Source organism: Leucopleurus acutus, assembly GCF_964270905.1.
Source record: "Leucopleurus acutus genome assembly, chromosome: 10".
Lineage (NCBI taxonomy): Eukaryota > Metazoa > Chordata > Mammalia > Artiodactyla > Delphinidae > Leucopleurus > Leucopleurus acutus.
Window position 1 is genome coordinate 39,185,726 of NC_139153.1, and position 27,844 is coordinate 39,213,569.

A 27,844-nucleotide genomic window follows, 5' to 3' on the forward strand; every position below is an offset into this window, starting at 1 on the left:
AGAGCTCGCATGCCGCAAATAAGACCAGGCACAGCCAAAATAAATAATTTTTTTAAAAAATGCTACCTGAGCCTATACCCCCAAACATGCAATATTCATTTCTAAACTGTAAGCATGTGCTATGGTGCTAATGTATTAAGCATTCACAAAGTTAGAAAATAAAAAGTGATATTTAAAAAAAAATCTTGACTGATGAAATACATAATGGTTTCAATGTCTTTCGTTCGTGGGAGTCAGACCACTAACACCATCACCCCTAGCACCATCAGGCTCTCAGCTCACTCCATGTGCCAGACTCACCCTTTACATAATCAACCTCCTAACAACCACGCAGGGTGTGTACTCTTATCATTTCCATTTTTTTCCAATGAGAAGACTAAAGATTAAAGAAACTAAGCAGCGTAAGGGCACCAGAAAAACAGGCAGTGTGAGGCTGGGACCTGGCCTGGGAACTTAGGTCCCCCGGACCCTACTCTAACACTCCCAACTCCTTAAAACTAAGTGCCTCATCAGAAACACACCAAGGCCAGTTTCAGGGAAACACACCTCCTGTTCCTTCGGCATTTCATAGGAGAATAAAATGCTCCTGGTAGGATAGAATTTGAGTAAAAACTCAGGGAAAAATTCTTGTGATTTATTTGGTTGGAAATTTGAAATTCATGTTCCTGAGGCAAAAGCCTCCCACAAGCAGCGAGGAAACCAGCAAAACAAAGAAATCTGGGAGGAGGACATGATTAATAGGCAACAGTAAGGACTGCCTAGAACAGTGCTTAGCATGTAGTATGTGCTCAATAAATATTTATTAAATGAATAAATGATCCCAAGCACTATTCTGCCCTGAAGTAGAGGTCTGATCCAACATGGAGCTGGGCTGCACTAAAAAAAATCTTCAAATTTCAAACACCAAAACCTTTAGCGGGAAGAGGTTAGAAAGTTGGGGTCCACCCTCCTTCAGATTCAGGGTTGGGTCTCTGAAGGGGCATAGACAGTGTGTACTAATACAGGTCACCATGGGGACCAAAAAGACAAGCAAGATGCCAGCACAGATGATTCCTTATGCTGTAAGTGGCCCTGCCCTGCGAGCAGTCTTCTACTCAGATGATTGTGAATCTGAGCAATGCAACCTGCAGAAGGTATGAATAGAGAAAGGGAATTCACACCACATGTCAGGGAAGAAAAAGGAATTTTGCAGGGACCCCTGCATCCGGGAGACAGCCCTAGCTGGAAAAACAGATTAGAACCTGGAAACCCTCTGAAGTTCACAGGCAGAACTCAGGAACAAGTCCTCAGGAACAAGGGCACTGTCTTACCCCTGCACAGAGCTGCTCAAGCTCATGTTACCCTCAAAGGCTGAGCAAGTAGGTGTCCAGCTACACAAAGGTCTGGTAGCTTGCTTGGAGATATGCCTGGGACACAGGACTGGCCAAGAGACTCCAAAAGGCACAAGGATTGCTCCAATTCAGGAAGGGACAAGGTGACAAAAAGTTATCTAGGGCCCAAACTGCTGTTTCTTTGAGAAGTGAGGGGGATAGGGAGAAATGTCTCCCTATACTTTTCTGTGAAAAAAAGCTGGCTGCAAAGCAACATATTCAGTGTGATCCCATTTCTTTAAGAAAGTATGTGTTGATCTTTTAGCGGCCAGTGGAGAGGGTGGGCGGATTCAAGATGTCAGATGGTGAAGGAGCCACAAGCACAGTGGAGGAAGGTGCAGAAGCCATGGCCAGTGCAGTGGGTGCAGCAGGTAGCACTGACAGCAAAGGCAGGCCAGGTAGTCCTGGAAGTCCTGGTGGCTCAGGTGGCCCTGGGGAGCCGAGGCAATCCTAAGGCCCTGGCATCACAGGAGAGGAAGATGCCACAGCCGGTGGCATTCCCCATACACAGTGGGCACCCCCATACACCAGGGCCTGGTGGCTAGAGGTCCAGGTAACCCACTGCTCCAGTTCACCTTCCCTTGCCTTTGCTGTTACCTATGGAGGTGGAGATCGCCCACCAATTCCTGATCCCAAATGCTGAACTCTCAGGGACAGTTCAGAAGTAGCTCAATGTGAATGGCTGAAGACCCTGGCCAACTCCAAATTTCCATCCCCTCCTGTCTCAACCAGCTTTCTCTGGTGGTGCAGACCTTGCAGAGCTTTGTGCCCCATTTTTTGTTAACCCTTAGCAGGGAAAACGGGGCTAAGTCTAACTCTGTGCCCCTCCTAGGCAGTGCATCCTTCCCTAGGGCATTGATTTCTGGATTAGGTGCTACTTTATTATTGCAGCCTAACATTTTGCCTGTGATGGCCCTTGGGTGCTCAAGGTCCACAAGTTTTGTTTGGTGATTAAATGTTTGCTACTACAGAAAACGAAACTGATCTATTTTTAAAAAGTGTGTGTATATGTACACAAAAGAGTCATGAATATAAATGCTTGGAGAAAGATCTTAGAAATATACACAGAAAAGTAATAATGCTAGAAAAGGAAAGGAAAATAGAAGTTTTACTCAATATATGATTGAATTGTTTGAATATTTACATCAAGAATATATTCATGTCTTACTTATATAATTTTTATTAATTCCAGAACAGTCTCATCAGCAAGGTTAAAACTCAAAATTACCTGGATATATCAGGAGTCGGGAGAGTAACATAAAAAAAAAGGGAAGCCAAGAAAAGAGCATGGGAACAAATACAAAGAACAAGCCTCACTGGCAACAAGACTGCTGCTCAGGCAAGATCTCTGAGAAGCATGGGGGTAGCAGGACCCAAAGAGGGCTGAGAGCTACCTCTCAGCAAGACCCCTTCCTGAAATCCCTGCTGAGTGTCCATCCTATTCTTGGAGCCCCCACTATGCCCCACCCTACTGAGTACTCACAAGCCCAGGGCCCACCTGTGCACTAGTCAGGGATGAAAATATAGTAAACTTGCTCCCCCTGTCCCAGTCATGCTAAGCAACCACACAGTTAGCACCTTGATCAGTGGTATCACGGTCACCGGAGGGAAGCCACCCCATGCAGGCTTTCCTGCCCCCACCCACTCCTCTCCATGTCTCTCCTCCCTTAGGGAACATAGCCAGATCAGCAGGACAATGGGGTCAGTCCTGGGGAGGGGTGGGGGGCGAGGGGGAAGCAGAGTCTCTGTTACATCTGTCTGGAGGCCTGACCTTGGCTTCCAAAGGTGTGGCTTGTGCTGCTAGGGTTTTAAGAGGCTCACCTTGAAGCCAAAGTTGCAAGGAAGAACTCCCTACGAGCCCTGTCACAAGCTGATACGCTGATGAGAGCTAATGGTCTTGCTCCAGGGTGCCCTTGCTGTATACCTGCTTAGAAAAGAGAAATTGGCTGCATCCTTACAGGAGATCCAATAGGATAGACCAAACTTCCAACTCCAGGAGAAACACCTGGGCCCACCGACCTGGGCCCACCCAGAAGCAAGGCTTCTCCACAGGGAGGCCGCAATTCACCATGGCTGACCCTGAGCCCCATCCCTCCCTAATGTTTCTCATAGGGTTAGACAGAGTTCCTGCCCTTGGGAAGCCTGGTGGGTGAGCCCCAGTAGCTGTTCACAGCTGCTCAGCACTGTTATACCATGAGAAAAGGAGGGAGCAAGCCCCTTTCTGCTCCTACCCCCAGTACCAAGCCTTTAGACTAAGGCAACAGTCACAGGAAAGGCTCCAATGCCACGGTGATGGTACGCTCATGGAAGAGAGAATGAGACCAGAGGCCAGGACCCGGCTGGAGAGCAGAAGCAGTTGGGTAGAAAAGAAGAAAAACACTTACGGTCCCAAAGCAAAAAATGGGACCCCAGAAGCAGGCTTCTGGGAGGAAAGCCTGCTGCTGTGAAAGGCAGCTGCCCATTGGAGTCTGAGGGGATGGGGTGGAGTCAGCCCAAGGTTGCTGGAATATGTTCTCCTCTTCCTGGACAAGCAAAGAATCAGGTCCAGGAGCCAACCACCACTCTCTGGGGAACATGCCCTGGCAATCACTCTGGTCCACCTGGCCTTCTGTCTCACCTGGATACCAGGTTCTCCAGGGTGTAAGATAGAGTCAAAAGGGCTGCACATGGAAGAGGTTTTAAATGGGCACTCTGACACACTGGCCAGCAGCAGGGATCCTACAGATTATCCTTGTGGGTGGACCACAAGCTTTCCACTTAGTGGGGGAATCTGGTGGAATGACCCTACAGAAGAGTCCTGTGCAGACTGTACAATGTGGCTCCACCTGCACTGTGGATCAGAGCTGATGCTGGCCCCTGGCCCACACTGAGCCTCTCAGAGTCTCTCCCCGGAGAACTGAAATGGGGGAGGGAAAGGAAAACAGGGAGAGGGATGGGTGAGCTGTGAGTTGCCAAGATTCCCACCAGCCCGTCTGGTGAGAAGCCAGACTCACCAGGCTGCAGAAAGAAGCAGCAGGGAGGAGAAGAAGAGAAGCAGATTTGGGAGGAGAAGATGATCTCCCAGGTCCTCATCCCTATCTGAGAGCTGACTATAAACTACTTTTGAGTTCTGAAAGACACAACTCTGATCTTATAATATGGCCCCCTCATTTTGACTTAAGGCTGTCCAAGTTGGATTATGATATTTCCCACCAGAAGTGTTCTTTGACCATCCGCACTCTGCTCACCTGCTCCTACTGACCTGGGGAGCCCAGGCCTGGGCCTGAGAAGAGGTTCCATTCCCAAACAAAAGACTGTTTAAGGGACTTCCCTGGTGGTCCAGTGGCTAAGACTCCACGCTCACAATGCAGGGGGCCCGGGTTTGATCCCTGGTCAGGGAACTAGATCTCACAAGCCACAACTAAGAGTTCGCATGCTGCAACTAAAAAAAGATCCCACATGCCACAACTAAAGTTCCCGCATGCCACAACTAAGACCGGCGCAGCCAAATAAATAAATATTGAAAAAAAAAAGACTGTTTAAGATCTCTTATGGATACCAAACAAAATCATCGACATTCCTGTCCTCAAAAAAGTCTTATGTCAGATTAAGTTCATTGTGGTACAGACTCAAGTTTTCCAAGAAAAGGGGTCCTGCTAACCCAACATTAAACACTATTTCAGCCAAAGGGGAGAGGTGAGAGGGCAAGTGATGGCATAGTGATGGTCCATATGGAGCTGTCCACTGGGAGTGGGAAGACCAGAGCTGGAGAGTTTGGGGAGCCGTCAGCATGCAGCACCTTTTGCGTAGAAGCCTTGGGCAGGCCTAGTGAGAAGAAGAGATTTGGCTGAGGGCTGAGTCCTGGGAACCTCATCAGACAGGGCAAGCAGTGCCACAAAGGAGACCGACAAGTAAACAAGGACATGCTACAAAACCAAGAAGGAAGCATGGTCAGGAGGGTCTGAGCCCACAGGGAGGTCTAAGCAGATAAGGACAGGAACCTGGCCATTAGGCTGTCCCTGGAGCACCGGGAGGTAACAGGGTCAGGGTGTGTGTGTGTGTGTGTGTGTGTGTGTGTGTGTGTGTGTGTGTGTGTGTGTGTGTGTGTGAAGAAGTTTTGCTGCTCCTTTCTCTGAACTGTGTGGCTTTGGCTGAGTCCCTCATGCTGACACAGACTGTGGGATCCAAGTAGGCTGACTATTGCATTTCCTCTGTGAACTCAGAGCCTGCACAGACCCAGATACACAGCAGGATTAATAAATGCTTGTTGAATGAACAAACACTGAACACAAATAAATAATGAACAAAAATGTTGGACAAAGAAACAGCATTCTCAGAATGAGAACCGTTTGGGAGCAAAGCCTTTCCTGGGGATAAAGCAGGGCCTCTGGAGAAATTAATTTTTCGGGGGAGGGTGTCAGTGGTGCTCTATAGATCCTAGGTATCTAAACCCACCCCCCAAGGCAGGTCATGGAATAACAACCAGCACCCTTTATCAGAATCGCTTATACCGATTCTGATAAAGTGGCCATGGGTCTTATTCCTGAAGGCTGTACACTCCACAAGGTCCTGGAGCTTGTGTGCTTGTTCAGAAGGTACTCCCTGCATCCATGCCAGCACATAAAAAAAAGACTGAATGATTTCTGTCCTCATTCCCAACTGAACCCTGAGGCCTCTGGGGCCTGACACAGAGTGAGTGCTCTACAAGAGTGAGTTGTTTGGAAGAGACTGCAGCAGAGGCCTTGCCCCTAACTCCATCTAGTGGGGACTGGGCTCTTCTCTTCTGGCCCTGGAGCCTTATACCCCCAAGGCCACCCTGAGATTGTCACCTGCTCCCCACCCCTAGCCCACTCTACCCAGGGGCAGAGAGTATACCAAGCAGGCCAGTCCTGCACACCGATGTCTGATCCCTTTACTGGACACATGGAAGTTTCCTCATCCCAAAGTAGCGAGGGAGATTCACTGAACAGAGGCCAGGGTGGGCAGTCCAGGCTCCTCCTCCTGGTCCTGCCCCACCTTGCTATGGGTTCTTCGAAACGCCCATTACCTCTCTGGCTTCAGTCTTTCCATCCTTCAACAGTGATTCTGACCCTCTATTGGCCAGAGCTACACAGAGGAAAAAATACTGTATAAGCAAAATCACTCAATTATTACTAAGTATTGTTACTATCTTTTCAAAAGCTATGTACATCTTTATCTGAATGTCTTGTTTCTCCTGAGCCACAAGCAGGGACTAAGGAAAAGGAAGCTGAGGGAGCCTGACCAAGGCCCATGTTCCCTGAAAACCTTGCCAGGAGACTCAGTCTTTACTCCTGGGGTCACTGCCCCTGCATCACACCAGCCTGAGAATCCCAGAATAAGGGTTCATATGGGAGTACAGGGAACACAGGATGGTTTCCAAAAAGGCAAAGCTTCTCGTTTCCTCTTTTTTCATGCCACTTAAAACAGGTTTTCAGTACCACCAGGAGTGGTACTCCTCGAGCAGGAGGCAAGGTCTTGGCAACTGAAAGGGGCAGTGTTGCCCCCAAGGGTCCCCACCAGGCTCTATGAATTGAGGACAGGGAGGACATTTTTCTTTCTCACACCACACTCAGGGGTGTGGAGGTTCTTACCATTTAGAAAAGGACCTGGTCAAGGGGGAGGGAGGGTAAGGGAGGGAAGGATTGGGAGTTTGGGATTAGCAGAGGCAAATTATTATATATAGGATGGATAAACAACAAGGTCCTACTGTATAGCCCAGGGAACTATATTCAATATTCTGTGACAAACCATAATGGAAAAGAATATGAAAAAGAATATATTTTAAAAATATTTTTTAAAAATAAAAGGAGCTGGTAGTGTGACAACTGTCTCTGGAGCCCTGGATGTGTTCCCCAGGGTTCCTCATACCTGACTGGATACCTGGGTAGGGACAGCACAGAGGCCATGTACCTGCTGCCCCTCAGTCTGTGTTTCAGCTCAGGCAATCTAAGGGGTACACCATGCTGGCCAGGGAGGTGCCAAGTACCAGTGAGAGCAGGGATCCTTGGAGGGGCTCCACCATACACCCTGACAAAGCTGGGGAGTAAAGGGTAGGGTGGGGGCAGACCTGGTCTGTTGGGAGAATCTAGAGCAAGCTTCCCTGTTCTGTCTCTTCCCTTCCTTCCTTTCTTCCACAGGTTCAGCCTGCATCACAGCTCCCTGAAAGCACCCTGGCAGGAAGCCTCTCTCACCCTGGCAGTTAGCACTAAGCACTATCATTTGCAAAAGTGCTTCAGTACAGGAGGGGAGCAGAGAAGAATGCTTGGCCACTGGGAAAGACCTACTCCAGTCCACCGGCTTTGGAGCCAGCTCCGTGTGCCACAGCCTGCACCCAGGCCCCAGGGCCCAGAGAAATGTACATCACAGAGTCAAATTATGTTATCTCTACCCCAGATGCCCATGAGCAGATCACTACCCCAGAGCAGCAACCACAGACTTGGAGCTCCCTCCCTCCTGCCCTCTTCCTAATCCCCAAAATCTGCCAAGGGAACCCTCTCCCACACCACAGTCCAGCCTTCCTGGAGTTTCATGAATATAAGTGAGGGTTAAGAAGAAACAGTGATACTCTTCCTACAGTGAGAGGGTGTTCTCTGTGGCTCTGGCGGTCTGGGCTTCAGACCCAACGAGCAATGAATTCTGAGAGCCTGTGGGATGGGCCGGAACTTTCAAGTAAACTCTCTGGTCTGAGGCTCAAATTCTGTATCTATTTTAGCAGCTGTGTGTGAAGATGAGAAGGATGGACCACAGTGGGCTTTCTGAGCATCTCCCAATGAGTGAGTCAGAGTTCCCAGAGGGCAGAGTCCATACCTTCAATCAAGTTTAACTCAAAGATTCTCTGTAGTAGGAAACAGGGATGCTAAGCTACCTGTTCACCTTTATATCCTCAGCCCTGGGCAGGAACCAGGCACCAGTTGGCATTTAATGCCAGGCCTCTTGTGAATGCTTTCATTTCTAGCACTTCATTTGATAAAATAAATGCTTGTTGAGTTGAGCATACTTGACTTGCCCTCTTGGAACTCCAGTATGGCCTCAATATATTCCTCTTCCTTATTTCTTTCTCAGAGTGCTTGTAGGAACCAGGTGGCATCAATATTAAAGCATTTGCAGGTGAAGTGCTACTTTATGTTTTTAGCCGGGACTAGAATACCCAGCCGCCTACCTAACATCTCACTTGGATGCCTCTAAAACACAAGCTGTCCAGGAAAAAACTCCTGATCTTAGACCCCATCCTTGTTGCCCTCAGTGTGCACCAGATGTTCAGGTCAAAACTCAGGAGTCCTCCTGACTCCTTTCTTTTTCTAACCCTTCACAGCCAACCCTTTAGCCATCCTGCTGACTCTACATCCACAATATATTCAGAAGTTGAGCACTTTTCAGCACTCTCACCCCCTCCCCACTCTCCATCACCCCCTCCTCATTCTCGTCCAGTGACCATCCTCTCACACCTGAATACCGTTCAAGCCCCTCACTAGCTCCCAGCTTCTGCCCTTGCCCCTCAGGCTTGGCAACACATAGCAAAATGTGCATTCACCATTTTGTTTCCGCATCCAACAGGAAACTATCCTACAGATACAGTGGAAAAAACACAAAATATCCCATAGATACACTGGTAAAAATACAAAATGACACAGATACCAGGTTCCTCACTGTGGTGCTATTTGTAAGAGCAAAAGACTGGACACAGGTTGATGCCAAGGGAAAACCATAGCATGTGCGTATGATAGAGCAGTGCCCAGATGCAAAAAGAAATCAGGAGAATTTCTATATTCTGCTATGAGGAGATCTTCAGGATATATTAAGTGAAAAAAAGGCAAAGTATAGAATAGTGTTTAGAATCTGTTACCTTTTATATACAAAAGAAAGGTAAATAAATGTATATTTTTCCTCATATTTTCAAAAAGAAACAATGGAAAAATCTGATAAAAATGGTTTCTTATCAGGGAAGGCAGAGAACAAAGTGGAAGGCAACAAGATGGAACTAGACTTCTCTCAATACACCTTGTTTTATTTGGAATCACATGAAAGTTTTAAATAATTTTAAGAAAATTAAATGGTAAAGAAAAAATATGGTAGATGGCATTGTTCTCCATTCTTTACCTTCTGTGGATTTCTGCCCTTTACCATGTGACTTTGCAATTCCTCCCACTAGAGGTGCAGTATATTTTCCCAGCTGCAGCAGACTCTATTTTTGAAAATAACCTCAGCAAAATTTCCAGTCTCATATGCTCTTTTTTTTTTTTGGCCAAGCTACACGGAATGCGGGATCTTAGTTCCCCAACCAGGGATTGAACCCGCGCCCCCTGCAGTTCTAACCACTGGACCACCAGCGAATTCCCTCGTATGAACTTTTTTTAAAAATTTATTTATTTTTATTTTTTGGCTGTGTTGGGTTTTCGTTGCTGTGCACGGGTTTCCTCTAGTTGCAGCAAGGGGGAGCTACTCTTCGTTGCAGTGCGCAGACTTCTCATTGCAGTGGTTTCTCTTGTTGTGGAGCACGGGCTCTAGGCACGTGGGCTTCAGTAGTTGCGGCATGTGGGCTCAGCAGTTGTGGCTTGTGGGCTATAGAGTGCAGGCTCAGTAGTTGTGGCACACAGGCTTAGTTGCTCCGCAGCATGTGGAATCTTCCCGGACCAGGGCTCAAACCCACGTCCCCTGCATTGGCAGGCGGATTCTTAACTACTGCGCCACCAGGGAAGCCTTCATATGCTCTTATAGAACCTGGACACTCCCAATCAAGAGATGGAGTCTGCCTCCTCCTCTCAAACCTGGGCAGGACTTTGTGACTGCCCCAATGAATGGAGTGTGGCAGAAGTAACAATGCACATCTTTTGAGATTAGGTAATAAAGGCAGCACAGTCTCCACCTGACTTCCTTTCTCAGGACAGCCTTGGAACCCAGTAACCATGTTGTGAGGAAGCTCAATCTAGTCCACATGGAGAAGCACTGAGGACCTCCCAGCTAATAGCCAGCATCAGCTGTAAGACATGTAAATGATGAAGACATGTCAAATGATTCCAGTCCCCAGCTTTCAACTCTTCCAGCTGAAGCTCCAGACATTGTGAAGCAAAAATAAGCCATCCCACTGTGCCCTGCCTGAATTCCTGACCTACAGAATCGAATAAGCAAAGTAATGGATGTTTTATACCACTGAGTTTTGGGGTAATTTGTTAGGTAGCCATAATAACTACAGTACCACACCTTGATTTTGGGCTTAACTAAAAATTGCTTTGACTAAAGAAATGTTAGCAGATGTGTCATTTCAAGCAGAGGCTTGAAATTGTGTGTGGTTAGGTATGCCCTCTTGTGCATCTGTCATCACCATCGGAAGAACATGCCCTGGCTAGCCTGCTGTCTGAGGAGGATGAGAGACACGTGGAGCAGACCTGGACTCACCTACAGCCTGGAGCCCAGCCTAGATCAATGAATTCTAGCCAGCATGCAGATGCATGAGTGAGAATTAAAAATTGCTATTTGAAGCCACTGAGTTTTGGTTGACTTACTGTGCAGTATGACAGTGGCAACAGGTAAGAGATCAAAAGGCAATCCTTACAAACTGAACACAAACTGGAAAAAAAAAAACCAAACCTTAATTGTATAGCCTCTTAGTAGCATAACCACACAGAGAAGAATCATTTCTAATAGCTCTAAAACACAGAACTTTGGGACTTCCCTGGTGGTCCAGTGGTTGAGACTCCACGCTCCCAACGCAGGGAGTCCGGGTTCAATCCCTGGTCAGGGAACTAGATCCCACATGCTGCAACTAAAAGATCCCGCACTCAGAAACGAAGATCCTGCGTGCTGCAACTAAGACCTGGTGCAGCCAAATAAATAAATAAATAAATATTTTAAAATAAATAAATAAAACACAGAACTTTGACTACACATTCCTGAAAATATATAAACTAAGGAGAAAAGAAACTACAAGCGAATTTTAAACTACATTCATTAGTATTGTTAGTAAAAATATCTATCATTATTTTGAAATAAGCACACATATATACATTACATATATATAATAGTCTATATATATGCAAGGTTTGTTTGGATTCTGATTTGAACAAACAAACTCTCAAAAGTCATTTTTGGAAATCACATTTTTCTCTGAACTCCCCCATATATACATAAATAAAAATCTGTGTTTTCTCTTGCTAAAAAAAATTTTTTTTAATAAAAAAATCTTTTAAATAAAAAGTCATTTTTGAGATAATCAAGGAAAATTGAACATGGACTAGGTATTAGGTTATATTAAGAAATTAGAGGGAAGATCCCACATGCTGTGGAGCAACTAAGCCCGTGCACCACAGCTACTGAGCCTGCGCTCTAGAGCCCGCAAGTCACAACTACTGAAGCCCGCATGCCCAGAGCCTGTGCTCCACAACAAGAGAAGCCACTGCAATGAGAAGCCCACGCACCGCAACAAGTAGCCCCCGCTCGCCGCAACTAGAGAAAGCCCGCGCGCAGCAACAAAGACCCAACTCAGCCATACATAAATACATAAATAAATAAAGTTGAAAAAAAATTACAGTTAACTTTTGTTGGCTGTGATAATGTCATTGGATTAAAATTAAAATATCTTTTAACTATGAGAGGTACATCCTAAAGTATTTATGAGTGAAATGATATGTTAGGATTTTGACTGAAAATAATCCAGCCCAAAAAAAAAAAAATTGGAGGAATATAGATGAAACAAGTTGGCAAAACACTGATCGTTGTTGAAGCTGGGTGATGGGGTCACAGGAGGGAGTTCACGATACCATCTTCTCTCCTTTTATGTGTGTTTGAAACTTTCATCTGCAGAGTACATGCTGCCCCTGGGGACATCTAACCTACAGAGCCAAAGGCCAACGCACCCCAAAGAGAGGCCAGCATGACCTGGCCAACCCGGGAAGGACAAGCCTGCACCGGGGCTGCCACGGCTAAGATGCAAGCAGTGGCTGCCTCTCCAATCCAGCCCTGTCTCTGCCACTGTCCTCAGCTGGCACCACTCCAAACCCAAGCTAGCAAGGCTGTGGCCTCTACAACCCAACACTGGCCACTCAAGATCAGATAAAGGGGTTTGGAAAGTGGGCTCACAAGGCCATAGGAAAGGGAGAAGTTCACATAGCATGATTACTGAAACAATCACACTGCCTTAGTTATTACCCCAGTTCAGAGGACAGAGTCAGGATCCAAAAGGGTCTCACTAGGTTGGAAGGGATCTCTAAGTACAACCAGAGATGTCATGGCAGGGACCCATGCAGAACCCCCAAAGATTCACACTCAGGTCGCACAAGCCCAGGATGGAGGGAATCCAGCCTTCATGCTGAGATGCCCAGCATGAGGCTGGACAACTGTGTGGTGCAGTGACAGAGAGTGCTCAGAAAGGTGTAGGATGGTGTTCTCAGGCTACATGAGCCAAGGCCCCTCATCCTTCAGACTGTCACTCACAGTCCATGTGACATGCTGAGCCCTGAGCCCTGTTCTCTGAGCCTTCCTGTCCTCAGGGTCTGACAGTCTTGGGCAGGACAGCCCAGGTCAGCAAGGGTCCCAGAGTCACATTCCAGCCACAGGAGTTGGAGAAGCCTAGAGAGAAGACCAGGGTTGAGGAGGTGAGAGCACAGTGAGCTCCTGCCAAACCTGTGAGCGGATAAGTCAGCCGGCCCAGAGGGCAGAGCCAGGACCCAGAGACAGGAGGTATAAGGAGACACACAAAGGGAAAGAAGAACTTTCCAACAGTGGAATCATCTGCCTGGGAGGGACCAGAGGCCACGGACCACTGGGGTATTCGCACCAAGGCAGAGCTCCTGCCTTCAGGGAATATGGAAGCAGCCATTCCGGTATCCATTAGGTGTTGGATTAGATGCTCAAAATAAAAGGAGGACAGAGCAAACGTATCACGTGCTGAAGCTAAACCATGCTCCTGAAGGATGTGGCCTCACATGCCAGACCTTGACATTGGAGGAGACCTGGCCTGAGCCCACAGAACCCACGGAGCTACAGGAGAAACTGCAGCGAGTACCACATCCATCTCCTCACTCTACAAGGGAAGGAAGCTGTACAACTGCCAACTGGAGGGGGCAGAACTAAAGTCTCTTTCAGGCCAGCCCTATCCATGCCCCACCTCCCCCACCACAAAGTGTCTGCTAACTCTGGCTCCCCTGAAAACATGAGCACACTGGCTGCTGCCAGAGCACCTGTGGGATATGGATGGGACAACACTCAGGAGATAAGCAGTCGAGCACGGCTGGGAAAAGGGATCCTGCAGCAGGCTCTGCAGGTCCAGGTGGGAGCCTTGCTGGCTGGCCAGCCAAGCCAGTAGAAGGATGCCAAGAGCTTTTCAAAAGCCCGTGTTTACCAGGAGCAACCAATTGGCAAGGCAGCAGCCAGTCCCTCTCCTGGCTCCAGGCTTGATTGTGAGGTCATTTTGTCCACTCCGGAAGATCTCTGGGGCACAATGGAAGAGCAATCCTCTTCATTTAAAGCTCTTCTAATTAACCTAAAGGCTGCACATTGTACTTGTTTTCTCTCCTCTGTGAAGCTGAACAGTGGGAAGCATCCCCCTTCCTTTTCAATCATCTCACAGAAATAAGCTGTCAGAGGTGGAGGAGACTTCGGGGATTATTTAGTTAAATTTCTCATTTTACAGATGGAAAAAAACTGAGGACCTACCCAACACGTACAGCCAGTTTCAGGCAACATCAGGACTGATTAAAACCTGAGTTTCTGACCCCCACCCAGGATGCTTCCACCATTCTTCATCCCCCACCCCACCCTACCCCATCCTTTGCTCAAATGTCCTACTTCCAGATCCTTTTCCTGTCCTCAAGGCCCTCCCATCCTCTTGCTAAATTTTCCATCTTCTGAGAACAGGAGGCAGGGAAGTGACGTGGTTCTCCAGCTGTGCTCAGTGTATGGCATTTGGGTTTGCTAAAGTCAGCTAGCTGGCTGTTCTTCTGAATCTCTCATGTTAGACCTTTGGAGCTCCCAACAGAGTAAGTTAGTGCTGTGAATGTGTTTTGTAAGCTGTTGAACACCATACAAATATGTGCTCTACTATTTTAGAAGATGAAATAATACAAACCCTTTTAATCGTGTGCTCATTTCTCTTACCTCTGTGAGACAAAGAGAAGGCAGGAGCAAACTCTAATTTAAGGAAGTTGAGGGTAAAGATTTGAACTTGTCTCTCTTTCTCTCCCATCACGCTGTGAGCCCTTTTGAGGGCAGAGCCCATATCCTGCGCCTTCCTTTGTTCCTCACATTTCACCCAGGGATAGGCATCCAGTAGGTGCTCAGCAAAGGGTTTCCTGAATACGTGGCTGAACATCACTTTAAAGTCCTCCTACTTCTAAGTAGAACTTAACTGTAGAAATCCCTCATAACTGCTCCCGTATACAAAAAGTGCAGACGATCCTTATTACCTACCAGCACACGTGAACGTATCCAATGTATGGATGTGACTACCAGGAAATTTCCTTACCTCTCCTTTCTTCCTAAGCACCCAAGTGTCTTACTGGTTCTTCCAGCATCCCTGGCAGGGGGGCGGGCACATCCCCCTCCCTGAGCCTGGTGCACTGGAGAGCTTGGGCTCCTCTGGGTATAGGGGCAGTCCCAGATAGGACCAGGTTGGGTGATCCTTGTGTGAGCTCCTAGACAAGCTGCTGAGGCTCTTTGATCTCCTCAGTGGTTGGGACCAAGTCCTTCCACTACTCCTTAGGGAAAATCTCTTCCTCACCTTTGGCCCTGACAGCAGTCCCACCACTTCAGAAGCAGCCAGGCCTCTCCAAAGAAATCTGGATTTGATCTCAAGGGTGACCTAAAGTTCTCTGGAGCCTCCCAATATGTCTCCGTGTGACCCTCCTGTTAGAAAGAAGTGGAGATACCACGTAAGAGGGCTCTGCTAGAGCAAGGCTCTCTTAACCCTAGATGCCCCTAAGAGCAAAGTACGGGAAGGAGAGATCAAAGCAGCCCTGAGACCAGCCTGGGCACCCAAGGTTTAGCACAGATCAATCAGGGAGCATGCTCCTCTTCTCCATCCTACAGGCACAGCTGACCAGAACCTAAAGTATAAGACACATGCACTGAGAGAATCCCAGAAAGGGACAGGTCCCCACCAGAGGCCCAATCCACGGTGGGGGTGGGACACCAGAATTCATCTCCCTTACCATAGGCCAGGGTCCTAATTCATTCCCCAGCTACAATCAGCTTCCACCACTACAATGGTGAAAGGAGATGGCAGAAGGCCCTACAGGAAAGGAACCTGCGCAAGTCCTACGAATGCAGTACCAACACCAGCATGACATGCCCCTGGCACCAACTGAGATAGGAGTCCCCAGAGCTGGATTGTCCACCAAGTCCCAGCTTACTAGGAGGGCCTCAAGTCCTAAAGTGACACTTGGCCCTTGCTGCTGGCAGGTAGGTCTCAGCCACCATTTCACCATTTTAAAAAGTGAATCCCTGGGAAGGAAGGACGAATAAGGCCAGGACAGATGGAGCATGCAGGAGCTGTATGGCCAGGCAGGTGGAGTGAGGAATAAGTGTGTGTAAAACACCTAGAGGAATGACTATGGTGGAACAGGCACCCAGCAATGGTAGTTATAACTATTACGGCAGCTTTGCCAACCTGTCTCCACAGTCAGTACCAACTGATTGCATATGGGCCACAGGCTCCAGGTACAGATTCTCCCCAAGTAGCCCACACATAGCAAGGTCTGCCCCTCCCCACATCCATCACAGATTAGGGGAAAGGGCCCCATTCAAATGTGCAGGACCTATGAAAAGGGGGAGGATTTACTGAAGCCCCAAATCCTCTCTCCTAGCAGCCTGCTACTTACATATACAGGGAAGGCTCCCCCTGTTATGCTGGAGTGAAAAGGTGTGATCCAGGGGCTCTGAAAGCTTTGACTTCTTAAACTCAGAACCAAACCTACTCAGTGGAAGGAGAAATTTAGAAAAAGAACAGAAAAGTGGCCCACTGTGTTGTTCTTTGGTTCCCAAACTAGTCCAAAGTCTAGATCTACTTTCAACAAACTCTCAGTCCCTTCACATCTGAAGCCCTCAACGAACTCTTTCTTAAAAAGCTAGAATTTATTGGCCAAAAAGAGAAATGTGATTCTGAGTGGCTTCTAGATGTAATTCCCAGTTTTCAGGAAAAATACGGGACAGAAGAACATCTTAAATAACACCACAAGGATACAATCAGCATAATCCAGAATATGAGAAACCACAGGACAAATAACACAGCCAATCATAAATCGCAACGGGGAAAAAAGGAGAAGGAACACACAGATTTAAAGAAACTGAAGAGATGTATCAGACAAATGCAATGTGTAGATCCTGTTTAGTTCACAGTTCAAACAAACCAATTGTAAAAATAAATTAATAAGATAATCAAAAAAACTGAACCCTGACAGGATATTTGCTGAGATTAAGAAGAGAATGTTAGCTGTTTAGATGTGATCATGGTGCTATGGTAATGTTTTTACAAATCCCTTATTGCTTAGAAATAGACACTAGGGCTTCACTGGTGGCGCAGTGGTTGAGAGTCTGCCTGCCGATACGGGGGGGCGCGGGTTCGTGCCCCGGTCCAGGAGAATCCCGCATCCGGCATCCGGCATGTGGCGGGGCGGCTGGGCCTGCGTGTCCGGAGCCTTTGCGGCGGGAGAGACCGCAGCAGTGAGAGGCCCATATACCGCAAAAAAAAAAAAAAAGAAATAGACACTAAAATATTGATGATGAAATGTTGGGATATCTTGAAGATGGGGGTGGAAGTGAGGGAGATAGATAAACTTAATCAGCCATGAGCTGATGATGGTGGTGGCTGGGCAATGGGAACATGGGAGCTTATTAACTTATTCTCTCTACTTTTATGTATGTATGTTTGAAATTTTCCATAATAAAAAGTTTTTTTTAAATAAAATAGACTTCCTCCCCTTAATGCATCCATAACTTTTTTTTTTTTTTGTATCTGCAGCATCTTATCAGTCTTACTAATGCTAGGAACAGCTATATTATCAAAACCGTCCCTCTCTCCCTGACAAGAAATGCAAAAATGGTTGCCCCCTTTGGGTGAGCTTTTGACATCATCACCATTCAGATGTTAGGTCACTTAAGCGCAAACTCCATGACATGCCCTCCATGAGAATCCAATGGCCTCACAGGATCTCTAAATAATAAAGGATCATTATTTCCAAACCTAACAATTGTACCCTTTCATTTTAGCCTTACAAATTAATCCCAGATTTTTCTAGAGCCTGACTGATAGCTGACATAGTATAACAAGTCTGGCTAATCCCAAACCAGAGATACTATGCCTGACAAATCCATTCATTCATTCATTCATTCATTTTTGAGATATAATTATGGCAAACCCATCTTGAGAAAGGAACTCTGGGTATGGTTCTCAGAGCAGCTTCAACCACCTTCCAGTAAATGCCCAGGCTCTCTGTGCCCAGCTGCCTTTGGCTCAAGATGTCTCCCTGGACTGGAAGTGAGTGAGAGCTCAGCACTGATCACCAATTTCAATGGGGTAACGAGCGGGAGGCGCCTTACCTGGTTTGCCCCAGCTTTCCACACCCCTGCACTCAGCCCCAATCTCTGCTCACTGTCCCTGCCTGTGTAAACCACGCTCCTCATGTCATTTCTATCTCTCTCCACCTCTTAGATCCCCATCATTCTCCCAAGAGTCTTGGGATTCTCCTTCTTTTGAAGCCTGGCTCTGCCTCTCCACTCTTCTCACTTGACAACCCTTCTATAAGCACTACCTATTTGACACTTCTCAGACACTGAGCTGCCTACAGTGTCACTCCTAGGAACCTTCCATGACTTTGTTCTCTGAGAGCTCTTCAAGAGCTATCTGATCAACCAGACTGTGAGGTGCTATAGGACAGGGGAGCATCATATATTCTTCCAGACCCTCCACAAAGCCCAGCACAGTGCTTGCTCTTGATACCAGTAAATATACCTTGGTTGATTGACTAAAGATCAATTTGCAAATGTCAAAGTTCTGCAAGTCCGCAGAGCTGGTGCAGATTAAACAGGCTACCACTGGTCTACGTGGCTTCTTTGTGCAATTTTTTTAAAAGGTGCTTTCTGGAGTACTCATAAAATTTCTCTTGAACTGGTGATGTGTGTACAAGTAAAATCCCATCAACTTGGGACCTTCACTGTACATCAGGCATTCCACCATAAAAATAAGTGAATGAATGAATAAGTGAAAGGTGCCCCTTCCTGTAGGAAGATGCAGCCCATACCAAGGCATATAGCTTGGAGCCTGAGATAGAGTTCAGCCTTCCCTGACCTGGCAGTCCTTGGGAAAGGCACAACGTATATAACTGCACATGTGACCCTGAGACCAGAAGCAGAGAGCCCTGCCTTGAGAGACTCTCTGATGCCCAAAGTGCCATATCATCCAAACAGGTTAAGAGGCGGCACTATGGGTGTGGTGGCACTGCTACTCACAGGATTCTAGTCAAGCTCTTCAGCCACAGATGCTGGAGCTGCCCCCTCACAGAACCCAAGTCAGCTCAGTATGAGGATGAAAAGACTAATTCAACCTGGGGTGACAAGGGGTAATACAGCAACAGGAAAGAGACAGGAATCAACTCCCCCAGGACCTCAGTTCCATTCCCCTTTGGGGTTAGTAAAATTACCTCCCCCTTACCTGGCCCTCCACCTACCTCTATTCACAATATAATTCCCCCAAATTCACAAGCTGGCTTGAAACTATGCCAATGCCTTTCCCGAATGCCCAGAAGCACATGCCACAGGGCTTTTTCTCCATCAATGGGCCAATCTGTTCAGCAGCATCTCGGAACAGAACATGCTAAATTTGGCATCAGGTACCTGAGACGCTCTGGTGAGAGGAAGTAGAAGCCATTCTGATGCTGAAGGAGAGACGTATCATGGAGATGCAGCTCAGCTGAGATGCTCTGACAAGCAAATATCAGCTGGAAGAGTAAATCCCATCTCCTAAGGGCCCCCAATTCAGAGCTTTGGTGACAAATAGCCAGCTCACCCCCTGAGCCTGACAGCTGTAGGACCTTAGCTCCACAGGTCCACTCCTGCCCACAGCCTGGAGTGAGATTATGTGACTGCTAAATCCAGCAGGAGCCCATGGTTCCCTAACCCACAGTAGTTCATGGGTCTGCCCTGTAGCAGAACACATAGACACGGTAGAAATGAAATACTGAAAAGGAATATGAATAGACACTAGCCTCTTCCTGTGTCTTTGAGCTGCGCAAGTCTTTCCAAATTTTCATATGCTTGGCTCTGCAACATTAGATAAACTACAAGCAGACTAGCCTGTTTGGTTATCAGAAGAGAAATGACAAATTTCCCATATAGAGAACTCCTAACAACAATGTGTTTTTCCACTCAGCCGTAGATGCTTTCCTTTGGAAGGAGAGCTCTAAAGCCTGAGTGAGCCTCCCCCAAGCTAAAACTCAAACAGCAGCTCAACACGCAGCAAAATGGACAGTATTTGCAGTGCTAAGAACTGTGTGCTATCCAACTGCATTACCATAATAGCTAATGTAAAACGGGCAAATCCCTACTCTAAAAGGGATGGTCACAGGCTGGCCTGTCTGTGGCAGGTTTCAGGCTACTAAGAGCCTTTCATTACTGTTAATTGTCTAAGAAACAACTTCTGAGAAAATAACCACATGAGAGGCACAGTTGGGCAGCTAAAGAATCAAAAATTATGCTCCCTCACAGTTTATGTGCTCCCACACAGAGAAGCCAAGGCAACATTATCAGCAGACTCACATGGATCCAGAAGCACTCCCCAGTTTTGCTACTCCCCAGGTCTGTTTGGTGTAAAGATAATGCTTTCCATTTTATCTTGTTGTCTCTTGGTAGCTTTCCTGAGTTTTCAGTCTACTGGTTTATTATATATTGGCATTTCCTTCCACTGCATTTACTGCCACTTGATTGTTTATAGGACCTCGGGATGCATTTTAAACAAGCTGGTTTCACAGTATTTGATCAGATATGTTCTGTTTAAAACATTCCACTGATCTGAGGTGGTAATCTAAATCATAAGAGAACATATTTGGTTCTAGATGATTCAACTGCATTTTTGCTTCACCCCAAAGTGTTTCACTAAACCATTGTGAAAGCACATGACCCTGTTAGTATTTATGAGCCTAAATAAGTACCTTTTGGTGTCCAGTGGCATTTTCCCTTCCTCCAAAGATGATTTTAGCCACTAAATGCCTGAGGAAAGCACATGACCAAGTTCATGGTTCGACTATTTACACATCTTTCTGTTCCTCGCAGTGACACTTATCTTCCCTGACAGCCACTCCCATTGTGCTCTTTCCTTGGCCCAACACAATGGACACATGCAGACTCCAGCAGACAGGGAGGACGCTTTCCGTCCCATTGCTCCCCAGTGCAGAGGGACCCAGCAGAGGTTACATAAGCCCCTCCTTAGCCCGGCATTGGGGAGGAAGCGAATTTGGGGTTCGTGACGGAGTCACGGTCTGCAGGCCCGGACTGACCCTGCGCTCACCATTCTGCTTTACTAAGGCAGGGCGGCTGTAAAGGGAGGGCCGCTTCCCGCGACCACCCGATCATGCCAAACCAGCTGGGTTCTAAGTGTGGCCGGACGTCCGACCTCGCTGTCCAGACTAGACCGCAGGGTCGTGGGCCCCGGCCCCGGCCTCGGCCTCAAGCTACAGATCCCCGCCCCCCGGGCGCCGCCGTGTCCCGCACTTACGTGCCCGGGCCGGCACCGGGCCCGGGGCCTGGACCGGGTGGTCCGGCGGTTGCCCGCGCCCCGCCTGACGCCGGGAGCTGTCCTCCACCAGCCGGTGCTGAAGGAGGCTTCCCTGCGCCGGGGCCGGGGCCGGAGCCGCCGGGCGGCAGCGGCCCGTCGCCAGCGCCGCCCTCCAGGCTGGCCTCGTTGCCCATAGCGGGCGGGCGGGCGGGGTCGGGGTCGCACTGGGCCCGGGCCGGCGGTTCCCGGGCTGCTGCTCACACACTCCGTGCCGCCGCCGCCGCCGCCGCCGCCGCCGCCGCCATCATCTCCCAGCTCTGCTCGCGCCGCCGCCTGCCGCTGCGCATGCGCGGCTCGGGTGCCCCTTCCCTGCTCACGACGCCCCCCACGCGTGCGCGCGCTCCCGCCAGCCCGTGAGGACTCTAGTACACTAGCCAGAAGCGGGGTCGCAGGGAAACAGCCACCGGCGGCAGCGCATGCGCCGTCTGAGGCCGACGCGAACGGCGATTGCTACCAGGAGCCCAGCGGCGGTTGGTGGGAGCTTCCCACCCAACCAGGATTGGAGGGACACGGATCACGAGAAGGGGCCGTGGGGGCGTCGCGCCGTGCCCTGCCCTGGAGTCAGTGGCGCTTTCTGACTCGGAGAACTTGGGAGTGGGAGCTCTCATTTGGGTAACTTCAGTGTCCCACCTGGCAGACTTTGTGTGAACAGGCCTCAGAGAGGGGACACCGAGTGTGGCATTAAAGGATGTTTAGGAGTTGGAAACGCAAATAAACAAGAGTGTTAAGAGGCACGATGTCATGGGAGGACGGAGATAAAGGATGCTGGGTGATGGGGCTGGTTATGTGGGTCTCAAAGGCTAGCTGGGGGGGTGAAGATTTTATTCAGATGGTGCAATGGGAACGAACCATCTGGGATTCACTCTGAGGCCTGGTCCCGCAGGACAGGAGTCTCAGGAAGTGTCCCTGGGAAAGGTAAAGGGTGTGTCAGGGCTGGCCTGAAGCCAGATGGAAGGATGCCTCAGCAGGCCCTGGGACAGTGACCTTGGAGATTGGGAAGAGGAATTGATATTTCTTAGAGGCTTTGAGCTGCGGTTCCCAGGGACTTTTCCCAGATGAGGGGCTGCAGGCTGCCTCTGCATTAACCATTACCTCACTTTTACAGACTTCAGTGTTTGCATACTACTCTGCCTCCTGGCTTCTCACACAAACCTGTGCTTTCCTGAGGGAGAATATTTCTTAGAAGATCCAGACTATATTCCAAACTATTCCTGGCTTCATAAATCATGGCTGTGTAGAAGAACTTGAGTAAATTTGGACCCATTTGACAAACCCATTTAATTCTCCTGATGATGAATATATCAAAAGGGATGTCAGCAGTTCTAACCCGACCTGGACTAATCCAGGGATCCCAATGAACACTGATAACCAGGCTGATGGACAGACCTTGGCTGGGCCTTCCCATACACTCTGATCTGCTCCCCCCCAACCTCTGGGATGGAGTTTCCATGAAGCCTGGATCGCTGACTTGACTACCTGACTCTGACTGCCCGGGATGATGAGAGCCTCTCTGCCTATGTTATGATGGTCTTCACTGTGTTTCCTCCTGTGTTTCAATCATCTTTGTGTCTGGTGACTAGGTGTGCACATCTAGGCTCCACAAGGATCCACACCTCAGTCTTGCCACTTTCCAAATGGGGCCTTGGCAACTGACTTAGGCTCACCAAGCCTCCATTTCCTAGCCTGCAAAGTTATAATAATACTAGCCCTTCTAACATGGGGGATTGTGAGAGTAGAGTGGCTGATACAAATAAAACAACAAGTGCCCAGCATACACATAACTAACTTTATTATTAGTTGTCCCTCTGGTGGGTGGTCTGGGATTTGGGGGTTTTGTGCCACACCTTTTCTCCTGCGGAAGAACGTGTACAAAGGCACTATGGGCAGGCCAATGACCTGACCTTGGCCCGACCCAGGCCCTTCTGGCTTCACAGACACCAGTCAGTGTGGGCTGGGCCACTTGATAGTGGGGGAGAGAAGGATGTTTGTTTTCTGTTTTTGTAGAAGTCATAGGAGCTGTGGCTTTCCACAGATTTAAATCAACATGTCCCTGGTACCAATGGAGGTAATTAGCCCTACCCAGGCAGCAGGCCTGGGGAGTTGCCTGCCTCAGAGTGGATTGCTGGCTGTTAGCAGAACTCCAAGGTCTTTGCTGCCTTGGTGACAAAGGACACAGTACAGTAGAGACCTGGAAGTGTGGGTTAGCGGTTCCCCTACCTTCCTTTCAAACTCTCAGTCCCACTTCCTCTGAGAAACATTGCCAGGAACATGCCTGCCCTGTCCACATCCACCCCTGGCATTCAGCCTAGGGACTCCTGCCAACCATGGGATGGTGCTGGCCTCTGGTTGTCTGGGGCTCTGATTCAGTTTTTATTCATTGTTCCAGGGGTTGTTTCCTTCCTCTTGACCTACAGTGGGCATTCCTCAAGAGCAGGACATTGTCTGGCTTATCCTATCCCCTGGGCTGCTTTCAGCAGGACCTCAGGGGCTAATGATTGGGCTGAGTTCTCTTTGCAGCTCTGAGCATTTCCCTCACTTGCACTTCCAAGGGCTTCACCAACCACCAGGCTAAAAGCACACCAGAGGGACCTTTGGCTGTAGCTCCTGCAACACTGCATTTGGGTTGTTGACTTAATGAGTAAAAGGAGGGTGCTGAGGTTGTGTCCAGAGTGTCTCCTGGTGGAGGGGTCATAGACAAGCTGCCTATACTGACCTAGGAGAATTCACTAGGCTTGACTTCATGACAAGTGAATGCACAAATCTCTCGGTTTGTGCAAACCAGCTGTGTGGTATGTCTGGTACCACTCCCTCCTTCGTCCAGCTGCTGCCTGGCCAGGGATGGGATGGACCTGGAGACCCTACAGAAGCTCCCCAGCCCCCTAAACTTCACTTGCCAAACGCATTTTCTTCCCACTTCAGTGTGACATATGACACATAGCAGTCATTTTGGAGAAAGACCAGATGGGAGGAGAATCAGTCCACATGCCAAAATAGAACTGATGGATGGACACATGTCCACTTACTTCTCCAGTCTGTGCTCTCAAACACTTATAGAAGACCAGAGGGAAAATGAAATCAGGGGGAAAAAAATCTATCCAGGTAGGAAAAGGCCTAGTCAGAGCCAGCTTGCTGCTGGGATTTGTAGAAATTATTAGTCATTGGAAGGCAAATCTTGGAAGAATGAAGAGATGCAGGGCCTCAGGAGCTGCACTTGGATGCCAGCTGGGCCATGGGCAACAGGCATGCAAGCCCATGCACAGGGGTCAGAGTGCAGACTCTGAGGCTGTCCTGCTTCCCCACACAATCCAGTTTACCCTGGGCTGCTACTTTCAGCATGGTGACCTCCACAGGGAGGCTCAGGAGCCAAAGATGAAGATGCCGACGGTGGTGAAGAGGAATGACAAATTTTGCAGGCAAGAAGAGGAGGTAGAGAGTGTGGAGATGGGAGAGAATGACGAAAGATGACTGAGGACAGTTCTGGATGACGTGTTGCTACGGGCTTTGGACTATTCCAGAGAGGCTGGGAGAGCTGGCTCCCATCTACAGGGCCCCCTGACCTCTGCACTCTTCTTTTTTTTGTAGTGATGCTGAGGCTTATCTCACCTCCCAGTGAGAAGCAACTCGGGAAATTGGATCCCTGTGTGCATTCCTCCTCTGGGATGGAAAAACAGGACTGAAGAGGAAGGAAGGAAGCCCAAAGAAACAGAAGGTTTCCCTCCTGGCTGAGGTTTGTCAGCACTACCCACTAACATGGGGAATAAGGCAGCTCTCAAGCAAGCCTAAGGCTGGTATGAGGCTACAAACAAGAAACCTGATTGATCTTTATCCTGCTCAGCAGCTCATCTGGGCTGGCTAGGACAATTTTGCTTGTGTACTAGGATCTTCAGATGACCCATGCCCTTTGTAGAGTAGGAAAAGGGAGCAAAACTGAAAAGTATAGAATTTGCTTGATGCCTTGTCTGCATACTTCCTTTACTGTTGCAGTGTGTAAATCTTTACTTGAATTATGTGAAACAAGCCAGTAAAAAAATTATCGGAAATGTTTATCACTAGCCTAGCCCCACCGCCCATGCATTGCTCCCAAGAAAGCTAATTAAGCCCCATTGCTATTAGAGTTATGTGCTTCCAAAGGCTTGTTGTGACATAATGAAGACATGGCTTCTCCAAGTTGTAATTGTCCAAGTCAAAACATGCTGCTTTCCTTGCCCCTCTGCCTTCCCCCAAACAGGCCTCCAGGCTGGCTTTGCAGATCTCATTCATGCGTGCACGCACACTCATCCTCCTTCAGCCAGTGCATACCTAACTCTTACTCGGCGCCAGGCCCAGTGAAGACTGTGGGAACTTCACTCAAGAAGTTCAGTTTGCAGAAGGGGAGAGACAAGCACACAAATGGTTTCCTGTAAACTATAGAAAATGCTACCTCGGGACTTCCCCGGTGGTCCAGTGGTAAAGAATCTGCCTTCCAATGCAGGGGAAGCAGGTTGGATCCCTGGTCAGGGAACTAAGATCCCACATGCCGCGGGGCAACTAAGCCCGCACGCCACAACTACTAGGCCCGCACGCCACAAATAGAGAGAGAAAACCTGCCTGCCGCAATGAAAAGCCTGCACACCAAAACAAAAATCCCACGTGCTGCAACGAAGACCCAACACAGCCAAAAATAAAATAAATAAATAATGAGAAAAAAAAAAAGAAAATGTTACCTCAGTTACTATTGCAGTCCTTCCCACTAGGATCCCAGTTTCCATGGAGTTGCTTCCACCTACCTCTGTTCCATGGATGGGGAGCAGGGGGAACAGGTCAGGTGGCAAGTCATGCCCCTATGCCCTCTCTTAACCAGCCCATGTATCCTACTCCAGGCAACAGAGGATCATACATGACTTGGACAGTTCACGGGAAGGGAAAGCTAGTTCAACCCCTTCATCAGACTCAGTTCCACATGTCTTCAGGGAAGTCTATTAAAGGGAACCCTACCTCCTGACCCTCTGTGGCTCCACTACTGCAAACCCAAGCCCATTACTGGGAATTAACCTTTACCACCAGGTATTTCAGGCCATGGGACATAGCTACTCTCTGCACTGAGCTTTATCTTTGTCCTGATCAGAGTGGATTATGATAAGGTTTTTTTTGTCCAGGGAGCTTCCAGGAGCCACTGGAAGAATTCCTGCCTTCCAGGAAAGATGGACAGAATAGGGCAGGTCGGTGAAACAAAACCCTTATGGCAAGTAGAAAGGTCCACAGTCCCTTAGGCCTCTTCTAGGATGGATGATTTCAATTCAGTTAAATTCAATTTAGTTAAATAATTTCAGTTCAGTTTGGCACTTTTGAGCCCTAGAATAAAGACAGCATCATGCTAGGGCCCAAGGATGCAGCAGAAATCAAGGCTGTTGAGCTTACTCCACCCTCACTGAACTTGCAATCTCCAAGTCTGGCCTTTGTCTGCCTGCTGCGCAAACCAGGCCCTGAATCTGTAGGGCTTGACTGCTGGCCCTCCATGCAGGACCACTACCATCCCCTGCATCTGTGGGTGTGGCCAAAGCACCACCAGGCCAGGCCAGGCTGTAAGGGCTGAAGTCACACTCAGGTTTCCCTGGGGTTCTGGGGTGGGTAGCAGCAGGTATCAGTTGCACAGCAGCATCTGGGTTAGCACTGCTAGTTATGTATTAATAACTCCCCCAGCTGGCAGGCCTGGCATGGGCATCAGCTTTCTGAGAAGGTGGCCTTTCTGACCATAAGCTAACAGTACAGACTGAGGAATTCCTAGTAAGGCTGAACAAAGTACATCTTCCTCTTGCCTTCAGAGAACAGAAAGGTCATGTGTTCCCCTGAGCCCTCCCTCCCCCAGTCTGCTCATTTCAACCAAGCCCTCCCTTATCCCCGGATCTGCTCCAGGGATCTTCTTGGGGCTCAGAGGGTGGCTGTGTCCCTCTCCTAGCCCTGCCTGGCCTAGGGCGTCTCTGAGGAGAGGAGTAAGCTGATTGTACTGCCTGGGACCCAGGGTGAGCCTTGGGAGGCACAGTGGCTGCTGAGTCAGAGCCATTGGGGTCACACTGGATGCCTCCTTAGCCTCTCATTTGCCCTCTAATCACGGTACTGGACACAGAAACGCTGGCCTCCCCCCTACACACATATGCACCACGTGCTCCTCAAACAAGAGGAGGACTCCATCCCCTTCAGCGGATCCCCCAGGCCCTGCTTCTTGTCCAGCCCAACTAGGCACATGTTCCCTGAGGGTGAGTTCATCCAGGACAAAGCTGGTCCTCTCCCACAGGTACACCCAGAGGAAAGCTGCTGCCACCTCCCATCAGGACCTCCCCATCCCCTACCATCGTGGGCTGGAGCCAACCCCATTCTTCACCTTTCTCTCCCAAGACCTTTTGCAACAGAGATGCTGAGGGAAATGGGGCATGATCCCTGGAAAAGGAGCTGGCCTAACCTGAACTCCCAGCCATTTTAGCAAGTCCCAAACCTGGGCTTTGCCCTCTACAGCCTGAGGCTGCAACACCATGAGGACACAAGGCAAGAATACACTCAGCCCTGCCTTTGGGAGCTCTAGCCAGCTGCCAAATGGATGTTCCCTGCTGTCCTAGTGAGTGCCCAGGGCTGTGGAGAGAGCTTTGGGCAGGGTGTTCCCTGGGGCTTCAGGGTGCCCCCACTCCACGGTCGACTCAGAGAAAGTGTCACCTGCTACCCCATCCCTGTCTGTTTCTACTGCCAA

General features: G+C 48.7%; 1 protein-coding gene across 1 annotated transcript in view; it reads right to left on the bottom strand.

Annotated features, from left to right (window-relative positions):
• BSN (bassoon presynaptic cytomatrix protein) overlaps nucleotides 1–21,342 on the bottom strand; it is a gene marked incomplete at its 3' end in the record, with an annotated part of 85,038 nt that extends 63,696 nt beyond the window's left edge. The window contains exon 1 of the mRNA XM_082848252.1: nucleotides 21,067–21,342. Coding sequence (XP_082704378.1) covers nucleotides 21,067–21,260 — 194 coding nt within the window. The 5' untranslated portion in view covers nucleotides 21,261–21,342. The remainder of the gene's footprint in view (nucleotides 1–21,066) is intronic.
• Between the last annotated feature and the right edge of the window lie 6,502 nt (nucleotides 21,343–27,844).